Raw genomic sequence first — 26,761 nt, forward strand, 5'->3', positions numbered from 1 at the left:
TTTATCGATGACTACTGGTCCGCAACAATATCATATCAAAATACCAACAATAATTGAGTATTTTATTACAAAGCATATTACAAGATACAAAACATTTCACAAGGCGCAGCCTGCAGTCATGTGTCCTGTGGCTTGACTGGCCATTGGAGAACAATAAAGACGATTGAAATTTGATAAGAAGCAACTGGGTCAATTCTCTCCAGCTGAACAGGTAGGCATTGTCTGCTATTGGCAGAGCCTCCAAAAGATTCCAAAATTTACTTTTCCACGACCTCACATTTTTAAATACAACAGTACACAAACAAGGCCAACAAAAAGACTAGGAAAACAGTTCACAGCACGATTGGCAGTCACCCTGACTTCGTCTCGGGAAGGACATCTCACGGAGATCAGTCGATACAGATCACGTCATCATCACTACCTCCTGACGGTTTCGGCTTGGGCGGCTGGGCCGGTACCACTACGGGGGTGACTGAGATGGAGGCCGGTAGCTGTCCCATATCCACCGCCGGCCTCTGGCGCGGCAGGCTCGCTGAGAAGGAAGGTCGGTTACGAGCCGGAGCCGCAGCCGTGGCTGGCGGAGCCCGCTGCGACCAGCTGGTTGATGCCGAGTGCGCGGGGCGAGCGGCGCCGGTCGCCGGCCGCTGAGGGCCGGCTGATGAGTGTGCGGGCCGGGCCGAGCCGGCCCGCTGGGTGGGGGCGCCGGCCGGCCGCGACGGCAGAACGCTCGGCGGTAGTTTCTGCAGCGCCACCACCGGCTGACGGACGGCCGGCTGTCGCGCCGGCCGCTGGGAGGACTGGCGAGGCGGCGGGGGCGGCCGCGGCGGGCCGGAGGGAGCCGCCAGTCGCGGTCTGGACACCAGCCGGACCGGCGGCACCACAGGGGTGATGGAGAGTCCCCCGGCGGCCGCGCGGGCCAGCTCGGCCGGGATGGGGGCCGGCCGCGGCGCCGCCGACACCGGTGTGATGGAGATGTGAGACGGCAGCGCCGGCGCCGGAGCACGGCTAGGCGTCACCGTCATCCCGCTGGGAAGACGCGGTAGCGGCGGCGGCGGCGCCGGCCGGCTCCGGTACTGGCGCAGCAGCGCGGTGGCAGTAGCGGTCGGCCGCGGACGGGGTCGATCCCTGGCGACCGGTCTCGGCTGGGGCCGCGGCACCGCTGGAGTCAGAGACACGCTCGGAGTCTCCGCGGCCGTGGTGACAGCCGGCCGGGAGGTCGACAGAGGGGTGATGCTGACGGAACCGCCGCCGGCCGACACACTGACAGATACCTCCGACGGAAGACGTTCCGACGGAGCCGCCGCCTTCTCCGGCGTCTTCGAGACCGCCGCCGCGCTGGCCGACGGTTTGGTCGGCGTCACAGTCGCCACAGATGCCGACCCAGCTTTGGTCGACGGTCTCGTCTCGCTGGTCGGCGGGGTCACCCTGCTTCCTCCACTGGTCGGAGTGATGGTCATCCCCGGAGTCGCCTTCACAGCTCGCAGAGTCTCAGCCGCGGCCCGTCCATCCTTCGGCGGCACCGGTGATACCGAAACTCTGACTGAGTCGGAGGTCCGGCCGGTGGCCGCCGACGCCACTGCCGACGCCGCGACAGATGCCGACGAGGTTGGCACCGATACCTCCTTCACCGTGAGAGACTTGGGCAGGGCCGGGAGCGCGGCTGGCGGCTGCTGACCGCTCTCCGTTCCCCGGAAGGCGTCAGAGAACCGAGGCTTGGCAGACGCCTGTGGTAGCGGCTTGGATGTCGACTGAGACTTGGATATCGTCTGCGGTTGGGGCTTGGCCGTCGCCTGAGGCTGGGGCTTTGATGTCGGCTGAGACTGGGGCTTTGATGTCGGCTGAGACTGAGGCTTGGTTGTCGTCTGTGGCTGAGGCGGCTGCGGGAGGATTGACGCAGCACCTGTTGTCTGGGAAGGCGGTCGGGTCGGCGCCGCCGCTGTTGTCTGAGGCTGTGATCGCGCCGGCGCTGGAACCGTTGCCGTCTGACTAACCTCCGGTCTAAACGCGTCCGAGAAGCGTGGTTTCGCGGCCTGCTGCGGCGGCGGCGGTGTGGGTCGGGACTGCGCGGGGGTGACGGAAGGCGGCGGACTCTCCTGGCTCACAGTGGTAATAGTGAGACCGGCGTGAGAAAGCGCCGCCAGCACGGACAGGTCAGCACCACCGGAGGCTGCCTGAGCTAACGTCCGACTGGCCACTGTAGTCTCCGGCGCCGACCGGGCTGGCATAGGAGCTGGAGCGGAGACCGTCTGCTTAGCCGTCGGCGCTGGTGGCTTGGATGCCGAAGTCGCTGGTTTGGTAGCTGTCGATACCGCCGGCTGGGGTACCGTCAGTGATGGTGCCTTGGTAGACGCTTCTGCCGTCGACTTGGGTGGTGTCTGTACGGGTTCCACTGTGACCTGAGCTGGTATGGCTGGTGTCTGGGCCGGTTTGGCCGGCGCCTGCGCGGGCTTGCTCTGTTCGCTCGCCGGCTGTCCGGCCCGCTGCAGCTGCAGCAGCCGCCGATAGTTGGCCTCCACGTCCGCCTGGACCGAGGTGGCTCGGCTGCCCAGCTGATCGGCCCACACCTGCTGCAGCTGCCGCAGCCGCTCGGCCTCCACCGCCGCCTGCAGCTGTCGCAGCTGGTCCTGCATGGACGGCAGCCGGGCGCCGGTGACGGAGGTGGCAGAGCCCGGCGGACGGCCGCGGCCACGGCTGCCGGAGAGGGGCGGCCGGCCGCGGCGGCCCGTGCCGCGGGTCACGCCGCCGGAGCCGCGGGCTACCGGCGCTGGCCCACCGGGCGCGCTCTGCTGGCAGACAGACCGACATAATGTCACAGAGGGAAGGGCAGATGTTTGTCAAAAATCGCGTGGTCCATTAGAAGACTTGTCGAAAAATCAATTACTCTGAGCAAGCCCGAAAGACATGATAAACAGTAGGCAGGACAGGCAGCTGGCAATGGCACCCTGCGCAGTGGTCGTGAAGTACACCTATCAGTACTCAGTAGTTTTGGACATACCTGCATCTTGGCCTGCTGAATGGCGTTCACTTGGGAGCGGCAGTAAGAAATGGCCTGCTGCAACAGCGGCGGCTCCGACTCAACCTGGACACAAAGAAACAGCATGAAAAACATTCTGGGGACATGATGGGAGAAGAGCTTACTTCAATTTTAGATCATTTGAAAGTTTATCGGGACGTTACTTATTATGTACCGCACTGACAGATTCTCAATGAGTCATGCACGCTTTACCTTCTACTCAAGTTAACTGCAGCCATCCGGTCCAACCTCACCTTGCCTCCCCTGAACAATTTGTACGTCTCCTCGAGCAGCCGCGCGATCTTAGGTCTCCGCCGCGGCCGCATCCCTGCGTGGGTCTCATAGAGGCCCAGGAGGAAGTAGAGCCGCCTGGTGCCCGACACGGGAGACTGAGCTTTGAACAGTCGCCGGAAGGTGGCGCGCGCGCACTGCAGGCCCATGTTGAACGCGTGGCCGGCCAGCTGCTCGCGCTCCGCGTCCCGCAGGTACTTCCTGCGAGGCAGCAGCGAGGACCAGTGAACGAGTGCCACAGTATGAAGTGTTAACACCCAGAGCTTGAGAGGGTGAGAAATATGTTCACACTTCAGTCTTCACTGCTCAGTGGCGACCTCCTACGCGGCTTTCTATTTTGATCGTAAGTGCAACTAGTCACAAGTATCAACAGTCTAACTGAACATTGAACCAATTCCGAAATGCCCCAAAACCAAAGAAAGAAAGAAAGAAACATTGAACTAATTACCTTGTATGCAATCAACCAACATTCAACCAAAGTTAACCTTGGTAGACACCACATTACACCAAACAGGCCCACGTCCCAGTCTACCACATCCTCCCAGACACCTACTTGTCATCGTCCGGCATGGGCCGGAGCCAGTCGGAGAGCTGCAGCAGCGTGCGGAAATCGTCCGCGGCGCGCAACACGTCGGCCAGCAGCGACACGGAGCGGTACATGTGCGCGGCGAAACTTCCCGGCCGGTCAATGTCCTCGATCGGGATACGCCAGATACCCTGTGAAGGGGAGAGGTGGGACGGGTGAGGTCAGCGGGAGGGCGAGGTGTTGAGTGCATGATTACTGCAGTATGATCAATGATCATAGATATCCAGATCGGGCGGCTGAGCTCACTGGGAGGGAGAGGTGCTGGTCAGACAGCCTGCTCTGTCAAACAGCGAAGCAGCATAAGTTCCGGGCACGATGACAGTCGATATCCAGCGTTTAACAGAAAGTCTGCAGAAAGGCAGCTCAACGTGTGGTTAAAACGACTCAGGGTCTTTTACAACAAAGAAGAATGAAAGTCTTAGGTGCAATCTCGGGTGCCATGGCCAGCTGGACCTACAAGAAACAGAACTGAATCGTCCATATTTCGAGGGCAATCAGAACCAAATACCAAACACCCCTGCCAGCCCCACATCATAGCCATTACAGAGCGCTGCCACCCAATCCGTCCCTGTGACTCACGTGGAAGAAGTTGTTTGGTTTTCTCTCGGCGAACAGGCCAAACGTGGGCATGTGGCTCTTGGTCTGCCAGTCGGCACAGCCGAGCAGCAGGTCACGTGCCCAGTCCAGGTGTCTGCCGGATCAGAGGGAGGCGGGTCAGGTGACTGGTGACTGACGTCTGACGACTGCAGGACGAGTATGGCATCCTACGACATGTTACATTAGATAATTGCGCAAAGCAACTGAGACCACATAAGCGGCCAAGGCGTCTATCTAAAACATGGGAGTTCCTCGTTCAATTTTACACCTTTGTTGACTATTTCCAGCCCGATTCATACTGTTTTGACTAAAATTGACCTTGCCCGAATTCGTAAAGAAGTACTAAACAATCAAAAGTTGTTGCTTTCAAGTCAACTTGAATTCAAGCAAGCGTTGGTCGCAGTAAAGATGACTTATTCAGCTCAGCGTCAGCCCTACACGCAAATAAAGCTGTCCAAACAGACTGACCGGTTGGTTTTGCTGGTGTAGTAGTAGTGCGCCAGTCTGTAGACGGATTTGTAGTGCTCGGGGAACCGTTTGATGACATGGTGCAGCGCCTCCACACAGCGGGCGACCAGCCGCCTGTGGCCGGGATCGGGCTCCTCCTCCTTCGCCGCCGGGGCCGTCGGCGCTGCGGGAGCTGCTGGGCGACTGTCATCACTGAGCAGGACCACGTCATCGTCAGAGACGGCTCCCGCCGCCGTCGACGATGCCGCGGCTGCCGGTGCCGCCGACGGTGTAGCCCCCGACGCCGTCCCTGCCGTTGTCGGAGTCGATGCTGACTGGTTGTCCGCCGAGGCAGACGCCGGAGCGGTACCCTCACCCGCCGGCGGCGGACGCTGTTCGGTTCCCTCAGCCTGAGCCATCGGCGGCGCACCCTCCTCGGTCGATGCCGGTGCTGGGGTCGCGGCCGCGGCTCCCGGGCCCTCCTGCTCACTGGGTGGCTGGAGTCCCGACAGTCGCGCCCGCGCCTCAGATACCGCCGACGTGAGGATCTTGTGCGAGAGAGTTACCTGCAAAGGGGAGGTGGACGTTTGTGAACGGGAATTACCGTCCCTCACGTCAGGCAGCTTTACTCGATATTTCGTAAAGGAAACGGTCGCGACTCATCTAAAGAACTTAGTGCAGGAAAACGAGCTTATCAGTAATCGAAATAAATATAATAAAACCTACACAAAACATCGCAATCGGGTGGGCATCCAAGGAGGACCATTATATGATGATACAAAATCACGGTCAAACTACTTAGAAGATTAAGAAATTCAAGCAAAGAGCGAGCAAAACAGGTGTAGAACACCTCAAGTAGCTCGTATTCTACAAGGTACAAAGAACAAGGTAGATCGCAAAAAAACTGCAATAGGTCGACTAGGTAAACAGAAACAATTTTCAAAGTTAAAAACTCGGGGATAGGTTAGGTCACACACCTGATCTTTCTGAACCCGTCTGTCACCGCACGTGGAGAGGGCTCTTACCGCGCAGGTGGCCGCTGCCTCGTCCAGTTTGAGTCGCTTCACCTCCACCGGATCATCGGAGCAGGACGGGTCGCGCTTCCGCTTCAGCTCTCCCTCACGCTCATTCTGCGGCTTTCTGCAGGAAGAAAAACTCGTCAGAAATCAACCAAAAAACAAAACAAGCTTATACATCGAACAGAGCCATCGAAGAGCATGTCCAAATACGAGGATAAATACACGGAGCAGTTAGGTTAAACTCCAAGCAGCCAGGTGAAGCGCGATTGTCATACCTTCAGTAATACTGATGGAAATTCAACAGCGGAGGTTCTTAGTGCCGCATTCAACTCACATCGGCAGCGCGCTCTGCTCCATGGCGTCCAGGTGCCAGACGATGGCGCGCCGCACCTCCGCCTCCAGGGGCTGCTGCTCGTGCTGCAGCAGGTATTTGAGCACGGTGGCATGCGTGCGGTAGTACACCTCGAGCGCCTCGAGCGCCTGGTGCGGCGGCGACTGGTAGTTGATCTTCCGCGGACACTCGGCATCACGCAGCAGCTCCTGAGCCTGGCGACGACAAACACAGGGCGTGAGCACTGCGTGGTTAGCAGTACCGTACTGATGACCAGAATTGGATTGACTGGACCGGGGGTGGCAAGGGAACGGTGCGTCATTTGGCACACTAGTGATCCGTCGTAAGAATAGTTCGGAATATCAAGAATCCAACAAAGTTCTCAGCCAAGGGAGCAGTCTGATACACCATCTACCAGGCTACGCTCGTCCGTTCTCTCACCTTCTGATAGTGCGCCAGCACCCGCTGCACGGGCTGGTCATCTTTGCTGGCGATCTTGCCGAGCATGTAGTGGTGGAGCCAGCGGTCGTCGTAGAACTCTCCGTCTTCCATGGCCGCCTGTTCGACAGCCACCTCCTCCGCGCGCTGGAAACACTCGGCCGCCTGGCCGGCCATCCGCGCGGCGATCGCCTCCAGCCGGCCGAACGTGGCCAGGTCCAGGTCACCGCTAGACTCCTGGGACACGGTGAAGGCGGGGTAAATGGTCAGAGAAGGTCGTTAACTATATGATGTGGTTACATGTTCACCCATACCGGACAACACGTCCTTCACAAAGAAAATTAGAAACAACACACAACTCTCAGGTTAGTTAGCGACTTATCGAATGAGACAGAATTTCCTAACCACAAAAAAACCAAAGAGGTACGATTTATCTTAACAAAAACAGCGTTCAAAACGAGCACCAGACAATTTAAGTAATACAAAAAATCAGGGATCGCCGTCGGCCAACTGACCTGTCTGAGCAGCCGGTTGGCATGCGAGTTGAGCATGTAGGAGAACGTCCCAAACTCGAGCCACAGGTCGTGAGTGCCCGGGTCGAGTTCCAGCGCGCGTTGATAACAGCGCACGGCCGCCTCCACACGGCTCCACAGCTCTGGTGCGTCCTCGCTGGGCCGGCGGCACAGGTTCAGCTCGCGGCCCACCTCCGAGGCGCGTGTTAGCGCCATGGCCGCCCATGAGTCGCGACGCTCCGGGTTGATGCACAGGTCGCGCGCGTAAAACTCGAGCGACTCCAGCTGAGGCGCGATCGTCTCCCACTGGCGGTTTTTGAAGCGGAAGTCGGCCACAAGGTAGTAGAGGTTTTTGGTGACGCTGGTGGCGGGCAGCATGGCCGGCGGTGGCGGTCGCTGCTCCTCTGGAGCCGTGACAAACTCCTCCAGCGCGCGCCACGGTCGGTCCGGAGAGCTCTCCTCAGGAACCAGCGCCATGACACGCTGGAACAGCGCCTCGTCGTCAGCCGAGATGCTCAGGTCGCGGTAGGAGTCGAATCTGGGCAGCTCACACGGACAGAAGTAGTAGTAGAGCAGCTGCGCGCGGGGCCAGGTGAGCGTCACCGGCGGAACACCGTGATCCTGGAGGTCTCGCGCCGCGCGCCGCCTCTCAGGGTGGCCGTACAGGCAGAAGAAACACTGCTCGAGCTCGCGGCGGAGCTGCTCGTCGTACGGCAGGTCGTCAGCGGCGTCCAGAGCTGGCAGTAAGTGGTCGACACTACGCAGCAGCAGCGCACCGCCGTCCGTGCAGCACCACGAGCGGGCGCCCAGAGCCTCGTGTGCCTCGACGAGGAACCGCAGAGCTGCGGGCATGGTGCGCGGCCGGCCACCGCCGGTAGGGCCAGAGCCAGACGCACTACGCTCGGCAGTGGCGATAGCGTGGTGCAGCAGCAGCCACGGTGTCACCGTCTCCAGAGGCAGGATGATCGCGTCAGCGCAGTTCAGCTGGTGCACGGTCAGGTGGAGGAGGTTCTCCGTGAGGCGGCAGCGGCGCGGCGGCTCCAGCGTCTCCATCCAGTCGTCACCGCGCTCCAGACAGGCCTGCAGAGCGGCCAGCACCCCGAGCAGCGCGTCTGCCCAGCACGTCCGCTCGGCCGGCTCGTCCAGCGCCAGGTACGACTGGAGCGCCTCGTGCAGACACGACTCGGCGTAGGCGGCCAGCTCGCCGCGCGGCCGCTCCAGTCGCTGCAGCGCATCCACCATCATCAGCAGCTGGCGGCTGCGGTGCGGCAGCGGCTCGCCGCCAGCTGTCGGCTGCGGCAGCTTCACCGCCGAGCCGGAGCCGCCGAACGTGTCGGCCAGCACCTCCACTACGTCCTCAAGTCGCCGCTGGTCGTACAGCCGCTGCAGACTACCCAGGTCGTGCACGCGCTGCAGCGAGGCCAGTTGCCGCTGCACCGACTGCTGAGAGATCAGCCGCTCAGTGGCAGCGTTGGCCAGACGGACGGTGGGTCGTCGCTCGGCCGGGGCTCGCTCGTACCACTGTTCCAGCTCACGCAGTTGTACCATGGCCAGCGGTGCGTCACCCTGAAGTCGACACAGCTTGCTGGAGCACCAGCCGAATCGGAGCAGCGTGGCCGGCTGTTCCTTCTCCAACACATCCTCACGGTGAACGAGGAACCCCAGCCAGGAAAGCTCCTCCTCTGCCAGCTGGAGGTCCTGAGCGCCGCCGCCGTCGGCCAGACTACAATCGACGCGCAGTTCTGCGTACAGCAGTGCCAGCAGCACCTGTCGGCGCAGAGCCGGCGCCGAGTCGGCCGTCACCTCAAGCTCGAACGGTTCTGGCCGAGTGGCGTGGGGCTGCGCCAGTTCGTACAGCTCAGTGAACAGCTCAGCGAGGCCGCTCGGCCACCGGCGGTCCCTGAGGGTCTCCAGCATGTCCAGGTACGCCCAGAGCAGGCGCACGGCGCCGCCGTTCTCTGCGTGCGCCGCCACCCAGGCCAGCACGGCGTCACGCTCATCCTCAGAGAGTGGTACCGGCTGATCACCACCATCCCCGGCCAGATCGGCGGCCTTTCGGCGCGGGGAGGCCTCGCCAATCTTCATCGAGGAGCGGTCGTAGCGCAGAGCGGCAGGAATCAGCGCCGAGAACGTCTCGCGATGGTTGGCCACCTCATCTCCGCCGGCTGGTTCCTCGTAGCGCAAACCTCCAGCCGTGCGCGAGCGCTTACTCCGCCGCTTCTCTGCCGGGTCATTACGCGGCCACATCTTCAGTGAGTCGAGAATGTTGCGTTTGCGCTTGCCGCCCCGTCGTCGGCCGGGGGCGGGAGCGGCTGGCTCAGACTCGGCGCCTGTGTCAGAGGCCTGCGCAGAGCCGGCCGTCTCCGCGCCGGCGCAGCTGTCGTCAGTCGGATCTGGCTGGTCCCCGCGGCCCGACTCCGCGCCTCTCTCCTCACCAGAGGATTCCTCACTGCCCCGTGCGTCCCTCTCCCCCTCCTCGGTGGAAGTACCGCGTCTCTCCTCGGCTGAATCGGCCCTCTTCTCGCTCTCAGCACGCTGCTCGCTCTCGGTAGAAAGTCCTTGTTTTTCCTGGTCACCACTCTTGTCAGCATCACAATCATCGCCTGACTCCCCGCTTGTACCGCGATGTTCGCCACCTTCCTTGTCGCTAGAAATGCTTGTTTTCACGTCAGTTTGCGGTTTGTCTGCCGCTTCTTCAATGGGCTTGCGTTCTTCCGCTGCGCTCTCATCACTAGGATTGCATTCTTCCACCGAGTCCCGACCTTCATTCTTGCTCTGATCAGCATGGTGTTTCAGGTCGGCGTCATAAGGTGCTGCACGGTGTTCACTTTGAGGAGCGCCATCGTCGTCACCATCCATCTTATTTTCTTCCACTTTGTCATCAGCTTTGTCCACGGTGACGCTATCCTTGCGCTCCGGTTCCTGATCCTGCTGATCTTGAACTTTTACTTCAGACGCCAGATCATCCATTTCATCTACGTTCATTTCCTGGTCTGCACAATCCACGCTCATGTCTACATCTTGGTCTATCGCTGTATTCGCTTCTTCTTTCTGTTTCTTCGTATGCTCCGGGTCCATACCAGGCGATCCTACCACCATTTTCTCCTCCGGGAGTACGTCCTCACCAGCGCCAGGAGGAAGCGGATTCTCCTCCTCGTACACAGATGACTCTAAAGACTGAGTCACGTTGTCTTGACTCGGTCCCGTTTCGGGGGACATCTGCACAGAATCATCACCTTCATCCTGTGGGGAGGTGGGCAATTGTTTCTCTGCTTCAGCGCCATCGCCTCTGACCTCTACTGGACGGTCCGTATCCATCGGAGCGGGTTTGTCATTCGTGTTTGAGCTATCTACAATTACTTCGGCATCTGAATGGTCATTTGGCTGTTCGGAGTCATTTTCAGGCCGAGTGTCATCAGCGACACTTTCCATTTGCTCCTCAGGATTTGGATGATCAGTTTCGAATATTTCCACTTTTGGATTATCGGTTTCAGGGAGATGCACTGCAGGACTATCCGTTTCGGGAAGTTGTTCTTTGGGAGCATCAGCCTCCGATGCTTGCGTCTTGGGAGCATCGGCTCCAGATGCTTGAGATTTTGGAGCATCAGCTTCGGTGACTTGCGCCTTAGGACTAGCAGCTTCGGAGACTTGAGCCTTAGGACTATCAGCTTCGGAGACTTGCGCCTTAGGACTATAAGCTACAGAAACTTGCACCTTGGGACTTTGAGTTTCGGAGACTTGAATCTTAGGACTATGAGCTTCGGAGACTGGCGCCTTAGGACTAAGAGCTACAGAGACTTGCGCCTTAGGACTATGAGCTTCGGAGACTTGCATTTTCGGAGTATCCGCTTCGGGAACTTCCGTTTTCAGAGCGTTTTCGGCGACTTGTGCTTCCGGACTGTCGACTTCAAGGGTTTGTGCTTTCTGGGCAACAGTTTCAGATAAGAGTGGGCTAGGGGCAGGCTTCTGATCTTGATCTCGGTTCACAGACAGCGCAAGGCCAAGGTCACGTTTTCGTTCTTCTCGATTCGGTTTTGAAAACAACTCCTTGATAGAGAGCTTGGTATTCGAGTGCAGCGCCTTTTCAGCAGCCCTTCTTTCATCAGCTGCGATACGAACGACACACTTCGCATTCTTCGCCGCAGTAATATCACTAGCTTTCACTTCTTTTCCAGTTTTGGGGACGGATATGGCCTCCTTCAGAGATCGTGCCCTCCGGCGGGGTAGAACACGTCTGACAGGCTGTATAGCGGAGACCCCAACGTCAGTCTGCACTTCCTCTATCTTACCCGCCTGGGGGTTGATTACAGGAGGTTCATCTTTCACGCCCGGGGGGTTTGCCTCAGTGCCAATTTCACTGCCCACTGTACCATCCCCACCAGCGCCACCTGAGTCGCCTTTAGCGGTCCTCTCAGAAGCGGAGCTGGCGTCAGCAGAACACGCAGAGCTCTCCACTTCTTTATGAGTGGCTGGGCTGGCGACGGACTGAAGCGCCGGACTGGCGATGGATTGAGATACTGGGCTGCCAACGGACTGAGCTGCCGGACTGCGGCTTAACTCACACGCTGGACTGCTGAGCAGTGGAGACTCTGGAGTGGTCACTCGCTGACCGCTCGGGCTGCCAGCCTGGTCCGGTCCGGGACTAAGTACGCGTCGACCGTCTTTCGATTCGCGCCCAATCCTGAAACCCTTCAGCTTGGCCAGAAGCCCGGAACGGCGCGGCCTATCTGCCGAGGACTTCACTACGGTAGCCGATGGATCAGGCTTGCCTTCGTCTGATTCAGGGACAGCTAATGATGGTTTTGAATGTGTTGACGTCGCAAGGCCATCTCCAACCACACTTCTACCAAGTCCTGAAGCATCAGTGCTTCTCCGCACGTCAGACAGTTCCACTTTGACAGCACTCTGGGGATCAGCCGTCAAACTGTCTCGATGTTCCAACGTCTCCTCCGATACTTTCCGCGATATATCACCTCTGTCCGAGTCTGCATCTGAGTCAGTCAGCTCGCCCTCTTCATAAGAGGACACACGACGAGTTGCCGTCTTTGGCGGAGGGGGAAGCGGCGGCGGGGGAGGCGCGGGAGGCGACCCAGGCGGCAGTGGAGGCGGAGAAGACGGCAGAGGAATATCCCGTACGGAAACATCCAACCGGGACTGTTCTCCACTCCTGCTACCATCTCGGGATGGTCGCAGCCCTGGCGACTCGGCGTCTTCATCCGCGGACCCGCTGTCCGAGCGAATCTCACCCTCCTCTGGGTCGCTGCAGGTAGACCGGCGCAGGGCCGAGGTGGCTGTGAACGCGGAGTGCCACGACTCGTCAAAACTCACACCTGATGGAGGGGAGTGGACGCTTCCCGTCACCTCAGCATCACCGGAGGTGGATTCGCGAGACGCGGGCACTGGCTTCTGACTGACATCACTTTCCTTTGGTGGAGGTGGCGGGGGCGGTGGCGGCGAGGGCGGCGGCCGGACCACCTCAGCAGTTTCAGCAGTAGAATCATCACTGGATGCGTCATAATCGCAGAGTATCGGCCTGGAAGTGCTGAACACGACAGTCGACCGATCGGCGGACGGCGTTTCCGAACCGCCGTCCTCCGACTTCGCACGCGGTACTGCTCCTGGGGATGGGTTCTCAGTTTCCGCGGCAGCTCCTGAGCCAGCAGCAGCATCCTGCCTAGTCACTGGTGGCTCACTCGTCTTCGGTGAACCAGCCTGATAGCCAGTCACTGCAGCCACCTCACTCGTCTCATGAGCGGCGTCTGGCGAGCCGTCTTTTTCAGACGCGGATGGACCGCCGATAGTTTCAGATTTCACCTCTGCTGGCTGAGTGGGTACGTGAGTGGTAGGGGTGGTCCTATCATTTTTGACGTCAGGCTCAGTCACGTCTTCAGCACACACTGTCTCTTGTTCAAGTACCTGCACAGGCGGCTCAACAGAGGCATCACCTCCCGCTTGTTCCGATGTCATTTCAGAGTCTGTCGATTCGGGCTTTATCTCTGAACATTCCTCCAACTTTGGCCTGTCACCGCCTTCCACAGTCTCTTTTGCGTCTCGTTTACTTTCTTCACTGGGATCAACCAGCTCTTTGTCACTCTTCAATACACCAGCGTTATCGGGACAAGTCTCTGTCGTTTCTTTCATATCGGCATCATCACCTACGTTTCCAGTATCACAGGCGGTTGCCGACTCGTCTGAACGCACCGGTTCAGGCGACGTTGCGACTGTCCTAGGTCCTTCCGCTGGCGTCGGTCTAATCTCCTCAGGCTCTGCGCTCGCCACCTGGTCGCCCTCAACGGCGGGCGTCTCTACCGCAGCGCCACACTCAGCAGGGTTATCAGTGTCCATTGGCTCAGGCTTACCCTCCCGTCTCTTGGCAGCGCTAACGGCAGAAATGTCATTTCCCGATTCGACCCGCTCGGTGTCGACAACCTTGGAATCACTGGCACAGAAGTCCTCAGCCGATGTCACAACACTGGCCGGCGTCACAACACTGTCATCGCCCTTTGTCACAGCCGTCACGACATTTCCACTCTCGGCTGCATCACCACCCGCCCCCTGATCAGTCTCCAACGCTTCCAGCACCTCAACTGTCCTGGCTTTTCTCTCATCATCACCAGTAGGCTCATCACTGCTCGGCTCCGCCGTTCGATCATTCTCCGCACCTCTGTCGTTCCCAGACTCGCTGCCGCCTGTCCCGTCCTTCCCCACACTCTCACTCCGTTCGGCCGTGCGCTCATCACTACTCATCTCTATCTTCTGGCCATTGTCTGTCCCTTTGTCATTCCCAGACTCTCCTCCACTCGCCCCTGGGTCCGCCTCAATAACCTCCATCGCCGTCACCATCGTGTCCTTCCCAACATCCTCACTCCGAGACGTCACACTCTCCTCACCACTCCCCTCTGCCTTCCCTCTATCATTTCCAGACTCTTCCCCACCCATCCCGTCCAGGTCCAGCCGGCGTCGGACGCTCTCCTCGTCCTGGAAGGTGACGTGCCTGCCGGCGGCGCGGCCGGACCGCGGCTCCAGCTGATCCCCATCGGGAGGGGGTGGAGGCGGCGGGGAGGCGGCCTCACCCCGCTGTAGCCGAGCCAGAGTGGGCTCCAGCTCGACAGGTGACAGCAGGCTCTGTCGACAAACGGGAGAGAGTCAGGGGTTATACAAGGACTTTAGAGGGTTAGCGACTGTGTAAATTACAAGAAAAATTCAAGAAGGAAACATGCTGTCAGCATTCAACAGCAAAATATCAATTTTGTAGTAAAATGACAATGATGACTTTCAATACATAATGATATATTCGCTGAAAAGACTATTTCCCTAACCACAGATAACATGATTTATGTTACCTATGCCCTAACAAATCAGCCAGCCCACCGTTAAACGTAGTTCCCTGCGCGCTCACCAGGGCGGCGCCACCGTCGGTGACGTGTTTGTAGAGGTGCAGCAGACTCCGTCCGACCTCCTCCCAGGAGGCGGCGGCCGGCGGTCGGCTCAAACTGAGCGGCGCCAGCGGCCGCGGTCGGCGCTGCTGCTCCCGCCGCTGGGTGCGGAGCGTCACCGCCTCCTTGGTCAGTCGCTCGCCGGCCGCCGGGTCGTACTCGCGGCCCGAGAGGGTCGAGTCACTGTGGGAGGGACGGGATAATAGGTCATTTCTGCATAATGCACAGGTCAGTCATTGCGGGAGCAGGCACTCATGCTGCCGAACAGTCACCTAAATAGGAATGAGGTCGGCTACCAAAAAGCAAGACTGCGTCGAATAAATGAAGGCGGGTGATCAGTCAGCACTCAGCTGAACCGACAATATATTTTCCACTGTCATTCGTGCTTACCCTCATTCAATGCTTTTTCACAACCGTCACTCAATGCAGCGCAACGACCTTCTAGTCTCTTCAGTCCTCACTCTTCACGAGAGCTCATACGTTCTGCCGACCCCGGCACCCGTAGACCGTACCGCATCCTCATCCCTCTCCAATGCCCGAAGCCAGCCTCATATCTCTTCACTGCTCAAACATCTTTCCCGAGCACCATCCTGCGCTCCTCCTCACCACCCACCCATCCGGCAGGAACGGTCTCATGGTGTCTCGCAGGGACGGCTGCTCCTTCAGCATCAGGTCGACAAGCGCCCGGCCGCGCGTGTACTGCGGGTCGCGTCGGAACGCGGCGCTCAGGCGCAGAACACACTCCTCGAAGTCGTTGAGCAGGTAGAGAACCGAGACGAGGCTGTCCATGCACGGCCAGTGACCGGGACTGCAGGCCAGGCCCTGGTGAGGGTAGGGGAGATGGTCAGCGGTGGGTCTGGGTGGAGAGCCAGGCACCAGGCCGTCTGCCATAAGATCGACGATAACGTAATAATTAGACCGATGGTAGCGTAAGAAAACACTCGCCGACATGAAGGCAAGCTAAGAAACGGACCTAATTAAGTAAACAGCTTAGGGATCATGTCAACCGGATTAAATGTCAATCTGTCACACAATATCCCGAATCATATTCAGAACCAGGACTCAGGGTTAGGTTACTGCTACCGTTACAAGCCGCTTACAGCTTCCAATCCACCCCAGCCTCCAAGTCTCGCCATCCTTCACCTGTGCTTCTGTGCCCCCTGCAGTGTCAGCCCCATCCCACCGTTCCCATCTCCCATACTCACCTGTTTGAAGGCGGAGCGCGCCTGGTGGTAGCGGCCGCACCGGTATGCCGCCACGCCCACTTTGTACCACAGCGTGACATCCGAGTCGTCAATGGCTGCAGCCGTCAGCAGGCCGGCCAGCGCCGCCTCGTGCTGGCCGCGCCGCAGCGCCCCACTGCCCAGGTTCTTGTGGCAGGTGTATCGCAGCAGCCGGGCCATGCCTGGAAAGGGTGAGACGTTGGTGTGAGGAGCAGGTACAGTAACAGGTCATATTCATGGTACCGCAGCTACTGTTGAACCTCTTATCCACACGGCAGCCTACAGCGTGAACACAATGTCCGTCCCGTGCTACGGCGCTAGCGGCGGTAGGTACATAAGAAACGAATCAAATAAAACAGATATTTTCATAGCAAGCATCATGCCCGCCGAGGTCCATATTGTGTGCTGTGTATATCGCGGCCTAACGTTATATGAATGACAGAGAAACACCCCCACCACTGGGTAACCGCATTCCTCTGGTGCTTTCCGAGGGTGGAACGACCACTACGTGTCCCCATTTTGAGTGCTAAATTTCACCACCGAAGAGCCTGCTGCGTCAGCCACCGTTTTCAAAACGCAGCTCAGAAACAAGCATAAACCACCGTCCCAGTGTCGTTTGTGTCCAGTGTCACCTTCCGTTTGATCGCACTGTAGTTGACTTAGCGTACACGATAAGAGGGACCGACGATTATGAGTCACTGTCCCACTGCTGATTCGTAATACGGTTACTTCAACATCATCACGCGCCATTCGGTTTGGTAGCTCGATGAATTCGCCCTCCCCGCGTCACCAGATCCAACGTACGTACCCCATCTGCAGGCATTGCGAGCATGTCCTCGCCCCACACTGGAAACATCTTTACGACCTGACCCAGCATGCCAATGGGCTGTCGGCGACTATTGCAGCGGTGGCAGGGGTCCCGTCGCTCCTCTGCTGCGTCTGGTCGCCGGCTCTGCTAAAGTGACCGGGCGATGGATCCGTTTCCCGGGTCCGCGGCGCAAAATCCCGCCGCTCTGCCCCTCAACTGGCACGACTTCAGCAGGTGGAATGACACAAGACATGCGACGACCGCCCTCCATCCAGCAAACTTCCCAGGGCGGTCACCAGATTGGACGGTGCTGAACCTCAAGCTTTCTTTGTTTATGGGTTAGCTGACTCAATGGACCATTGGTGAGCTGAAACTATCTATAACTATCACCTATTCTTCTGGATAGTACTGATTCTGGCTAGAACCCCATAAGTGATTACCTGCATTTATTCTCCTCCCTCAGTGAACAATGTAGGTGCTGATGCAGGATTGGAGGATCATTCTGTTCAGATATTGAACTCACCAGATGTGTCTGGCTCGGCCGTGTCTGCCAGAGCTGGAGAGGCGAGCACTGCACGGAACAGCACGTCAGCGCCGTCATCATCGCCTGCTGCCTGCAGTCTAAGGGCCTCAGTGTACTGCTGGTAGGCAGCATCCTCCTGGAAACAAACATCACACACATACAGAGTGGGGAGTCAGAACTAATTTCCACACAAGATATAGCTCAACCTGCTCTCCTAGAGTCTCCTGCCAGAAATTTCATTCATTTAATCTGTAAAACTACAGTCACAAGGATATCTAACATTGTACAACAGTGATAAAATGCATTCAGCAGCTAAAAAAGTACACAGCAAAAACTTGTGAATGTGATTTGTGAAGATGAAGCCCAAGTGGTAGGTTGTAGGTTGGTAGGATGTAGGTTGATAGGATGTAGGTTGATAGGATGTAGGTTGATAGGTTGATAGGATGTAGGTTGATAGGTTGTAGGTTGGTCGGTTATAGGCTGGTAGCTTGCATGGATGTTACAGGTAGGTTGCTTAGTAGGTTAGTAGGTAAGGCTAAGTCAGATTAGATTGTGTTTTTTTTTATCTACTTGGACTTCATCTTAACATTTACCAAAACAAGTGAGTAGGTATACCTGAGCCTCTCTTGTGATGACAGGTTGGATCTCTCCAGTGCTGAGCTGGGTGGGCTCCTCATCATTCAGAGCAGCAATGCGACTCATAGTGAAGACTTGAAATTATCGTGCTCTGAAAAAAGACAGCAATCTGAATATGAAATGATGAGCTTACAGTAACCTGCTACAACAACAAAAAACAGGATAAAGATGATTCTGGTAATCTTTCCTAGTAGGTAGCCGGTAGGTACCTGTTTTTGGCTCACCTAGAGCTAATTGAAAGGAAAATGGGTATATTATAACCCAGTTCAAATCTCGACTCGACCAGCACTGGCAGACCATCCATTACTCAGTGCCAACCCAAGATTTAACCTAGTGTATCCAGAACCTACTCGACGAGATCGGGACCTTCAGGCGTTGTGCCTTTCTAAATCCCGATAAGTGTAGGTAAGGTAGGTAAGGTAAGGTATTATGACCATAACAATGGTGAATGCTATTTGCTAATGCAATGTGACCATAATGCATGCGTGTGCCTACTGATACCGTATAAAAATGGCAGCCAAGGCCATGACAAGCTATAAAAATTGATTTTATAGGGGGGGACCCAAGCAATGTGGGCTGAAAATCTTGGCTAAGGATGATAGTATTATGTGTGATGCTTGTAGGCAGTGGTACCATCCTAAGTGTCAGAAGCTATCTGACAAGGAATTTAGGGCTCTGTCCGAGTTCGACTTCCTATGGGTGTGTATGGAGTGTAGACCAAACATTATACCCATCGCTGAACTGAGAAAAGAGTTCCGTGAGGGCATGGAGAACATTGAGAACAAAATTACGCAGGCACTGAGCGACGCCAAGTTCAAAAAGGAGATAGAACAAAAACTCCAAGCACTAGAAAACAACGTAATGATGCGCGTGAAAGAACAACAGGAGCGGGTTGAAAAATCGATCAAGGAACAGGTTAATGTGGTGCAGAAACTGCCAGAATACACAGCAGAACTGAAAACGAGTGCCAAAAATCTGCAGAAGATAGTTGAAAACAAGGCAGAACATGATGCTCGAGAAAGGAACATACTGCTGCACAACATAGAAGAAAGCCAGTCAGACAATCCAGAGCAAAGAAAACATCATGACACAGAAATATTTCAAAGATTAGTGACTTCACTGACAGGCAAACAGGATGTAGAAATAGTCAACATCTACAGACTAGGGAAAAAGCCTGAGAACAATGAAAATGAAGGATTGAATGCACGGAAGCGACTGATGCTGGTGAAAGTGAAAGACAGAGAAATTGTTAATGAGTTGATCAGGAAGAGAACAAAGTTGAGAGAAGTGGGCTTCCTGAATGTTTACCTGACCAGGGACCTCTCGCCTGAAGATCGTGAATCTCAAAAAAAGTTGAGGATGGAACTGGAGCAAAAAGGAAAAACAACCCACAAAATCTTTCGAGGTAAGGTCGTCCCTCGCTAGCGCGAAGCAGAGCCAAGATAGAAGGTTTTTAAAATGCATGTACACAAATGCCAATAGTCTTAAAAACAAGTTGAGTGAGTTGAGACTGCGTATTGATGAAGGCAAACCAGATGTAATAGGGATTACGGAAGTGTGGACAAAAGATGAAATTGTTCTACAAGGCTATCACCCTGCCTACAGATATGATAGAGAAGAAGATCAAAAAGGAGGAGGTGTCATGCTCTTTGTCAAAAGTGACCTGGAGGTGTTAGATTGCCCAGAGCTGAGCAGTCCCAATATAGAGTCTGTTTGGTGTTATGTCAAATTGTCATCCAAAGAAAAACTGTTAGTGGGTGTCTGCTACAGGCCGCCAGCCAGTTCTGTTGAGTACAATGAAGGATTAAACCATTTATTGAAGCAAACTCCTTCAACACGAACCAAGCATATATTGGTAATGGGTGATTTTAACTACCCGCAGATTGATTGGGATACTGGCTCAGTTGATGGTTCTGAGGGATCAAGTCAAGAAAGATTTTTTGATGCTGTCAATGACTTGTTCTGGTTACAATGTGTCAACTTTCCCACCCGTTTCAAAGAAGGAAATGAACCGTCCTTGCTAGATCTAGTATTTGCAAATGAAGAAAATGCCATTGATAGCATTGTGGGATCTGACCCACTGGGTAAAAGTGATCACTGTGTTATCACATGGGAATACGTCTACATTAGCAAGAGACCAAACAGAATGAACCAAGACAAACCAACCCGTAGAAACTTTAAGAAAGGTAATTATGCTCAAATGTCTGATGACCTTAGTCAAATAGACTGGTCAACTCTTGAAAACATGGGAGTAGAACAAACTTGGAGCAAGATAAAGGATATTGTCAATATCAGCATTGAACAACATGTACCCTTGTCACATCAAAAGAACACCATACCTCGTAGTCCATGGTGGACTCAACGGCTTGAAGCGGCTGTAAAGTTAAAGTACAGATTGTGGAAAGAGTACAGAAGGACTAAAACTACAGAAGACTACAAGAGATACACGGTGCAGAGAAACAAGACAACTAGTCTTATCAGACTAGCAAGGTGTCAGCACGAAACCAAGATTGCTGAACATGCAAAACAAGACCCAAGTAGTATATCAAGGTACATAAGGTCACAACAGAAATTGAAGCCAAAGGTTGGACCACTTACAACTGAAAGCGGTACATTGACACAGAGTGACATGGAAGCAGCGGAAGTGTTAAACAAGTTCTTCCAAAGTGTATTTGTTGAAGAAGACGATTCTGAAGTTCCAGAATTCCCAGCTCGTGTACAGGACGAAAATATCCTGGAGCATATCGAACTAACACTACAAGAAGTGCACAGGGAATTAGAAGCCCTAGATATTAACAAGTCGGCAGGACCAGATGGCATACCCAACAGTGTAATGAAAATGTGTGCAGATCAAATGGCTGGACCACTGAAATGCCTCTTCCAGAAAACCTTGGACTTGGGCAAGCTACCAGTTGATTGGAAGGAAGCAAGGGTAACACCACTATTCAAGAAAGGGTCAAAAAAAGCCCCAGGAAATTATAGACCCATCAGTTTAACAAGTCAACCATGTAAAGTTTTGGAGAGAATAGTTAGAAAACGCATTGTTGAACACCTGGATGACCATGACCTGATCTCAAAACACCAGCATGGTTTTACAAAGAGAAGATCATGCCAAACCAACTTGATTGAAGCAATGGAAGAATGGACCAAAACATTGGATGACGGACATGCTTTGGACATAGCATACTTGGATTTTCAGAAAGCGTTTGATACCGTACCGCATAGAAGGCTAAAGAAGAAATTGTATGGCTATGGAATACGAGGAAGGCTGTTAGACTGGATTTGTGACTTTCTGCACAACCGCCGACAACATGTGACTATAGGAAATAGTACTTCGAATTCAGTGGATATAAAAAGTGGTGTGCCACAGGGTTCTGTTTTGGGTCCAACATTGTTTTTAGTTTATGTCAATGAGCTGCCAACAGAGATCAAAAGTAGCATAAAAATGTTCGCTGACGACGCCAAAGTGTATCGACCAATCCGACATGATGATGATGTAGCTGCACTACAGGCCGACCTACAAGCTCTGTGTGCATGGTCACGGAAATGGCTACTGAGGTTCAATGTTGCCAAGTGCAAGATAATGCATTGTGGGTTTTCAAACCAACATAACCGGTATTACATGACAGAGAATGGTTCGAATAGAGAACTCAAAGCAACTACCATGGAGCGTGATCTTGGCGTGATAACTACAAGCTCCCTCAAAGCAACTGAACACTGTTATCAAGCAGCCAATAAAGCTTCTTCAGCATTAAGATTACTGAAAATTGCTTTTGCTAGCCTCAACATGAACAACTTTAAGCCATTGTACACATCCTATGTGCGCCCTCATCTTGACTACTGCCTGAGTGCTGTCGGACCCCATTTAATTCAAGATCTTAAAGCCTTAGAGAAAGTTCAACGGCGTGCTTCGAAACTGGTTCGTGAAATCAAACATCTTCCATACCATCAACGACTGGAAAGGCTGGAACTACCTACCATTGAAGAGAGACTCAGCAGAGGTGATTTGATAGAAGCTTACAAGATCCTAACAGGTAAACTCGCTGTCGATCCAAACCAGTTTTTCGAGAGGAACTTCGATGACAGGACAAGGGGGCACGCCTTGGGGGGCACCACCTAAAGCTCGCAAAAAGAAGATGCAGCAGTCAAGCACGGGCCAAATTCTTTGCAAACAGAGTGGTTACTGCCTGGAACAGTTTACCAGAGGAAGTTGTGGCTGCAACATCTACAAACCACTTCAAAAATCTGCTGGACCGACATCGGGCTGCGGCACCCTGACCTGTCATCTTGTCCCAAACCAGTATGATGTGGGTACTGAATAGACTGTGTCTAAACCTAACCCACTACATAAACAAGAGACATAAAAAGAGGGCGAAGACGGTGCCAAATGTGATAGATGTCACTTATGGTTTCACGCTGCCTGTCAAGGCATCTCAAAACCAGCGTTGAAAGCACTTGACAGGTTTGAGTGTCTCGCATGGCTGTGCACGGATTGCAAAGAGAGTTTAAAGACTAGAAAACCCCGCCCTGTCTTTGCTGCGTCGCTCGAGGGTAGGTTCGCTCAGCTCGAAGCAAAAGTCCAGAACCACATCGAGCACATCACAAAGTCTGTCCAAAGCCAAGAAGAGATGCTAAGGAACCAGGCCATCAACATGGAAAAAGCACTAGATGCATATGGTAAGCGTGTGGCAGATCAGGTGAGAGCAGTCGAGGCGCATGCAAACTCAGCAGGACCTTCCTATGCAGATGCTGTCAAGGGCACCTGCAAGGAGGTTGTTGAAGCGGTGAAAACCCAGCTGAGCTCACTCCCAAAAGGTAATGAAAGCACACAACACTCAGCCCTGGATCTGACAAAGGCTTTGGACGACCACTGGGACAGGGAGAGACGCAAAGCCAACATTGTCGTGCACAACCTACCAGAGCCCGAGGAAGGTCCATTGAACGAGCGGGCAGAGAAGGATAGGCTGGCAATCCTGAAGATGATCAAGGATGTGATGAAAATAAGCGTATCAGCTTCTAAATCCTTCAGAGCCGGAAGAAGGTTGCAGGGTAAACCTAGACTGGTTATCCTGACCCTTGACAATCCAGCATGCCGAGCTGATATCCTGAGAGGAGCATCCTGGCTGAGAAACTCTGGGGAGTACTCTAACATTTATTTAACGCCAGACCTAACCCAGAAGGAAAGAGAGACCAACAGGAAGCTCCGTGAAGAATTGGCAGCTCGAAGAGGGGCTGGTGAAACAAACTTGGTGATCAGAAATGGCAAGATCACCCGTGCCCCACGTCAAGAAGAGGCAGGTAGCCAGCGGGCTGAAGGGCAACATGGAAGGAGGAGCCTCGGGAACACGGGGACCCGGGAGGAGGAGGGTAACCTGCACCAGCCAGTTGAAGACACTCGTGGGAGCCGTTCTCAGTCAAACCAGCCTGCGTACAGAGCAGCTGAATGACTAAGAGTGCATCCCAAAGATGTTAAGTCAGCAAAGGAAGACCTGACTGTTCTGTACACCAACTGTGATCAGTTCATCAACAAAAGAGATGACTTGTGTATGTTGATATGCAACAAGGAACCGGACTTGATTCTTCTGACTGAAGTCATACCCAAGGCCCAGAGATTACCCATTGACCCAGCTCTACTTCAGATCCCAGGGTACTCGGTGCATCATAACTTTACTCCTCTGACCTCGAACCTAGGGAGCAGTGGCATCCGAGGCATCTGTGTATATGCCGCAGAGCACCTTAAAGTGAGCGAAGTCTTTTTTGATGCTTCAACCACCGAAAATGTATGGGTGTCACTGTCACTAAGGGGAGGTGACTGCCTACTCATTGGATGTTTGTACCGCAGCCCATCCGGCTCCGCTGAAGACAGTATCAACCAGATGAACCAACTCATCCGTCAAGCATGTTCCGAGACCTTCTCACACATAGTGTTCGTGGGTGACTTCAATCTCCCCCAGATTGACTGGTCGACACAAAGCTCTCCGGCTCCTGCAGGTCACAGTTGCCATTCATTTATTGACACCATCCAGGACTGCTTCCTCTTTCAACATGTCCTCCACCCAACTCGTTATCGACATGGTGAAGCTCCCAGCATCCTGGACCTGATCTTCTCCAAAGAAGAAGGCATGGTGAAGGGGCTGGAATATCTTCCGGGACTTGGAAGTAGCGACCATGTGATGCTGCAGTTTACGGTCACCTGCTCCCCATTAGCAGGTGCTTACACCAGGATTTGCTCTGACCGCATTAACTTCAACCGGCTATCTAGCGTTCTTCAAGATGTTGATTGGTCTCCGATGGCTGCCATGGATCTGGACGGCGCCTATGCATTCTTCAAAACACAGCTTGTGAATGCCATCCAATCATGCTCATCCAAGAGGAAGAAACATGCAAATGTGAACTTCTACATGAATCGCCAGGCTTTCCAGCTGAGGAAAAAGAAGAAGTTGCTTTGGAGCACCTACTGTCGTACCCAGAGCCTGCTTGACCACGCCCGCTTCAAGCGCTGCAGCAATGAGCTGAGGAGGCTGACCAGGAGTCTTCGCAAGGATTATGAGAGGAAACTTGCTGCAGACCTAAAGCACAACCCAAAAGGATTCTGGAGGTACACCAACACCAGACTCCGGACCAGAAGCCATCTTGCAACCATGAAGGACAAAGACGGCTCTGTTGTCTCAGATAGCCAGAAGATTGCAAACATCTTGAACAGTTTCTTTGGCAGTGTCTTCACGGTTGAAGGACCTGGCACTACACCGACTCTAGACGGCAGCTTCAACGGTCCGTCACTGGAAGATGTCGATGTGTCTCCCCAGAAGGTTGAAGCAAAACTGGCTGCACTTAACCCACGAAGCTCCCCAGGGCCTGACAGTATCCGACCCAGTGTACTTCGTAACTCTGCGAGCGTCTTATCTTACCCCCTCAGTCTCCTCTTCAGGAAATCTCTGGACTCTGGATGTCTACCCGCAGAGTGGAAGACAGGGGAGATAACGCCCATCTTCAAAAAAGGAGATCGTCAGGAGCCAACAAGCTACAGACCCGTGAGTCTCACTGCAGTGCCGTGCAAAGTGCTTGAGTCACTGGTAAGGGACAGCCTACTTGCACACCTAACCTCAACTGGCCAGCTACATCAGGCTCAGCATGGGTTTCTCCCCAAAAGGTCTTGCACCTCACAGCTCCTGGGGGTGATTGAGGACTGGACTGCTGCCATGGAAGAGGGAGTTCCTGTTGATGTGGCGTACTTAGACTTTGCCAAGGCATTCGATTCGGTACCACACAAGCGACTCCTAGGCAAGTTGAGGTCTTATGGTGTGTCGGGTCGACTCCTGAACTGGATCCAGGCCTTCCTGTTTGAGCGCCTTCAAAGGGTGGTTGTTCGGGGATGCAAGTCAGCCTGGGCTCCAGTAACAAGCGGCATTCCGCAAGGCACCGTCCTCGGTCCTGCACTTTTCACAGTGTATGTGAACGACATGCCAGCACAGGTCACCAACACAGTGAAGATGTTCGCAGACGATACCAAGCTGTACTGCAAGATGACTGCCAACCACGATGGCCTGCAGGACGACATCGACGCTCTGGTCCGCTGGTCGGAGACATGGCTGCTCCCCTTCAATGGTGCGAAGTGCAAGACCATGCACCTAGGCTTCCACAACCCAGACCGCACGTACCACTTGAATGGAACTGCTGTCGCCACCTGCGAGGAGGAACGAGACCTAGGTATTATCATCGACAGGCAGCTAAGATTCCACAAGCAGACAGCCGCTGCCGCCGCCAAGGCTTCACAGATACTCGCAGTGATCCGTCGGTCGTTTGCGAACCTGGATGAGTTCACTTTACCTCTTCTTTTCAAGGTCTTAGTCCGACCCTTCCTCGAGTTTGGGAACGCCATCTGGGGTCCATTCTCCAAAGAAGACCAGAAGAGACTGGAGAGGGTGCAGCGACGCGCGACCCGCCTGATCACGGACCTCAGAGACCTGCCGTACCCTGACAGGCTTCGCCGCCTCGGCCTCCCATCGCTGCACTACCGCCGTCGTCGTGGAGATATGGTGACCGTGTACCAGCTCTTCCACGGACTTCTGGATGTGCCGCTTGAGTCACTGCTGACGAGACACGAAGCGCAAAACACGCGAGGCCACCAGTGGAAGCTGAGGAAGCCAAACGCCAAGCATCTTTCTCGCAGGAACGCGTTCAGCGTCAGAATCATCAACGATTGGAACGCCCTGCCAACAGACGTTGTCGCTGCTGAGTCGCTGTCGTCTTTCAAGGCGCGGCTGGACCGGCACTGGTCGAGCGTGATGTTCGACATCCCTACCCTGTACTAAGGACCATAGCCTCTCCGATTATGCCTTTCACTCGATACGAGCGGGACCCATAGGCCGAGTGGCCTTATAACCCGATGACCAACTAAGGTAAGGTAAGGTAAGGTAAGGATAAACCTAAAAACCTAAAAACCTAAAATTTTCTATATAAGCAAATTCATACTTGCATGTGTCAATTTTAAATTTACCTGCAAAATCTTGGTGCCGGCTGGAGTGGAAGTGATTTAAAGTTCACTTGCAAGACCCTAAGGTGAAGGTGAAGGCTGCCGATGACAGGGTCTGTCTCATGGCTCAGAACAAGAATGGTAAACAAACGTTGCATGTCAAATAAGTATCCTAATCATTTCAACATGCTCTGGTTAGAACCGCAGCAGGAATTAATTCACACGTTCACACCAAATGAGAGAACGCAGCTCGCGCGGGAATTGGACCGACGAATAACATCAAATGACATATCGATTATGCATAACATGCAAGGAAACAGCTAGGTTTATATCGATAAAATCGTTCTTCAAGGGGAACCTGCAAAACCTTTCCTCCACGTATTAAATGCGAGTTTGGAGTGGATAATCTCATGCCTGTACTTATTTTT

At 54.6% G+C, this 26,761-nt stretch overlaps 1 protein-coding gene across 1 annotated transcript; it reads right to left on the bottom strand.

Moving 5' to 3' along the window:
* Nucleotides 1-48: 48 nt before the first annotated feature.
* Nucleotides 49-26,617, bottom strand: LOC122367010. Its single transcript, XM_043339752.1, has 16 exons — nt 26,358-26,617; nt 17,840-17,951; nt 17,225-17,360; nt 15,876-16,075; nt 15,284-15,492; nt 14,634-14,853; nt 7,238-14,359; nt 6,726-6,959; nt 6,288-6,499; nt 5,960-6,074; nt 4,956-5,500; nt 4,470-4,581; nt 3,858-4,021; nt 3,268-3,505; nt 2,996-3,079; nt 49-2,783 (listed from the first exon to the last, which is right to left on the bottom strand). Exons 2-16 carry the CDS (start codon nt 17,924-17,926, stop codon nt 390-392), a joined length of 12,072 nt encoding a protein of 4,023 aa, XP_043195687.1. The 5' UTR covers nt 17,927-17,951; nt 26,358-26,617; the 3' UTR covers nt 49-389.
* Nucleotides 26,618-26,761: the final 144 nt, after the last annotated feature.

The sequence above is a fragment of the Amphibalanus amphitrite genome, unplaced genomic scaffold, assembly GCF_019059575.1.
Source record: "Amphibalanus amphitrite isolate SeventyFive unplaced genomic scaffold, NRLGWU_Aamphi_draft 000030F_arrow, whole genome shotgun sequence".
In the NCBI taxonomy this organism is placed as follows: Eukaryota; Metazoa; Arthropoda; class Thecostraca; order Balanomorpha; family Balanidae; genus Amphibalanus; species Amphibalanus amphitrite.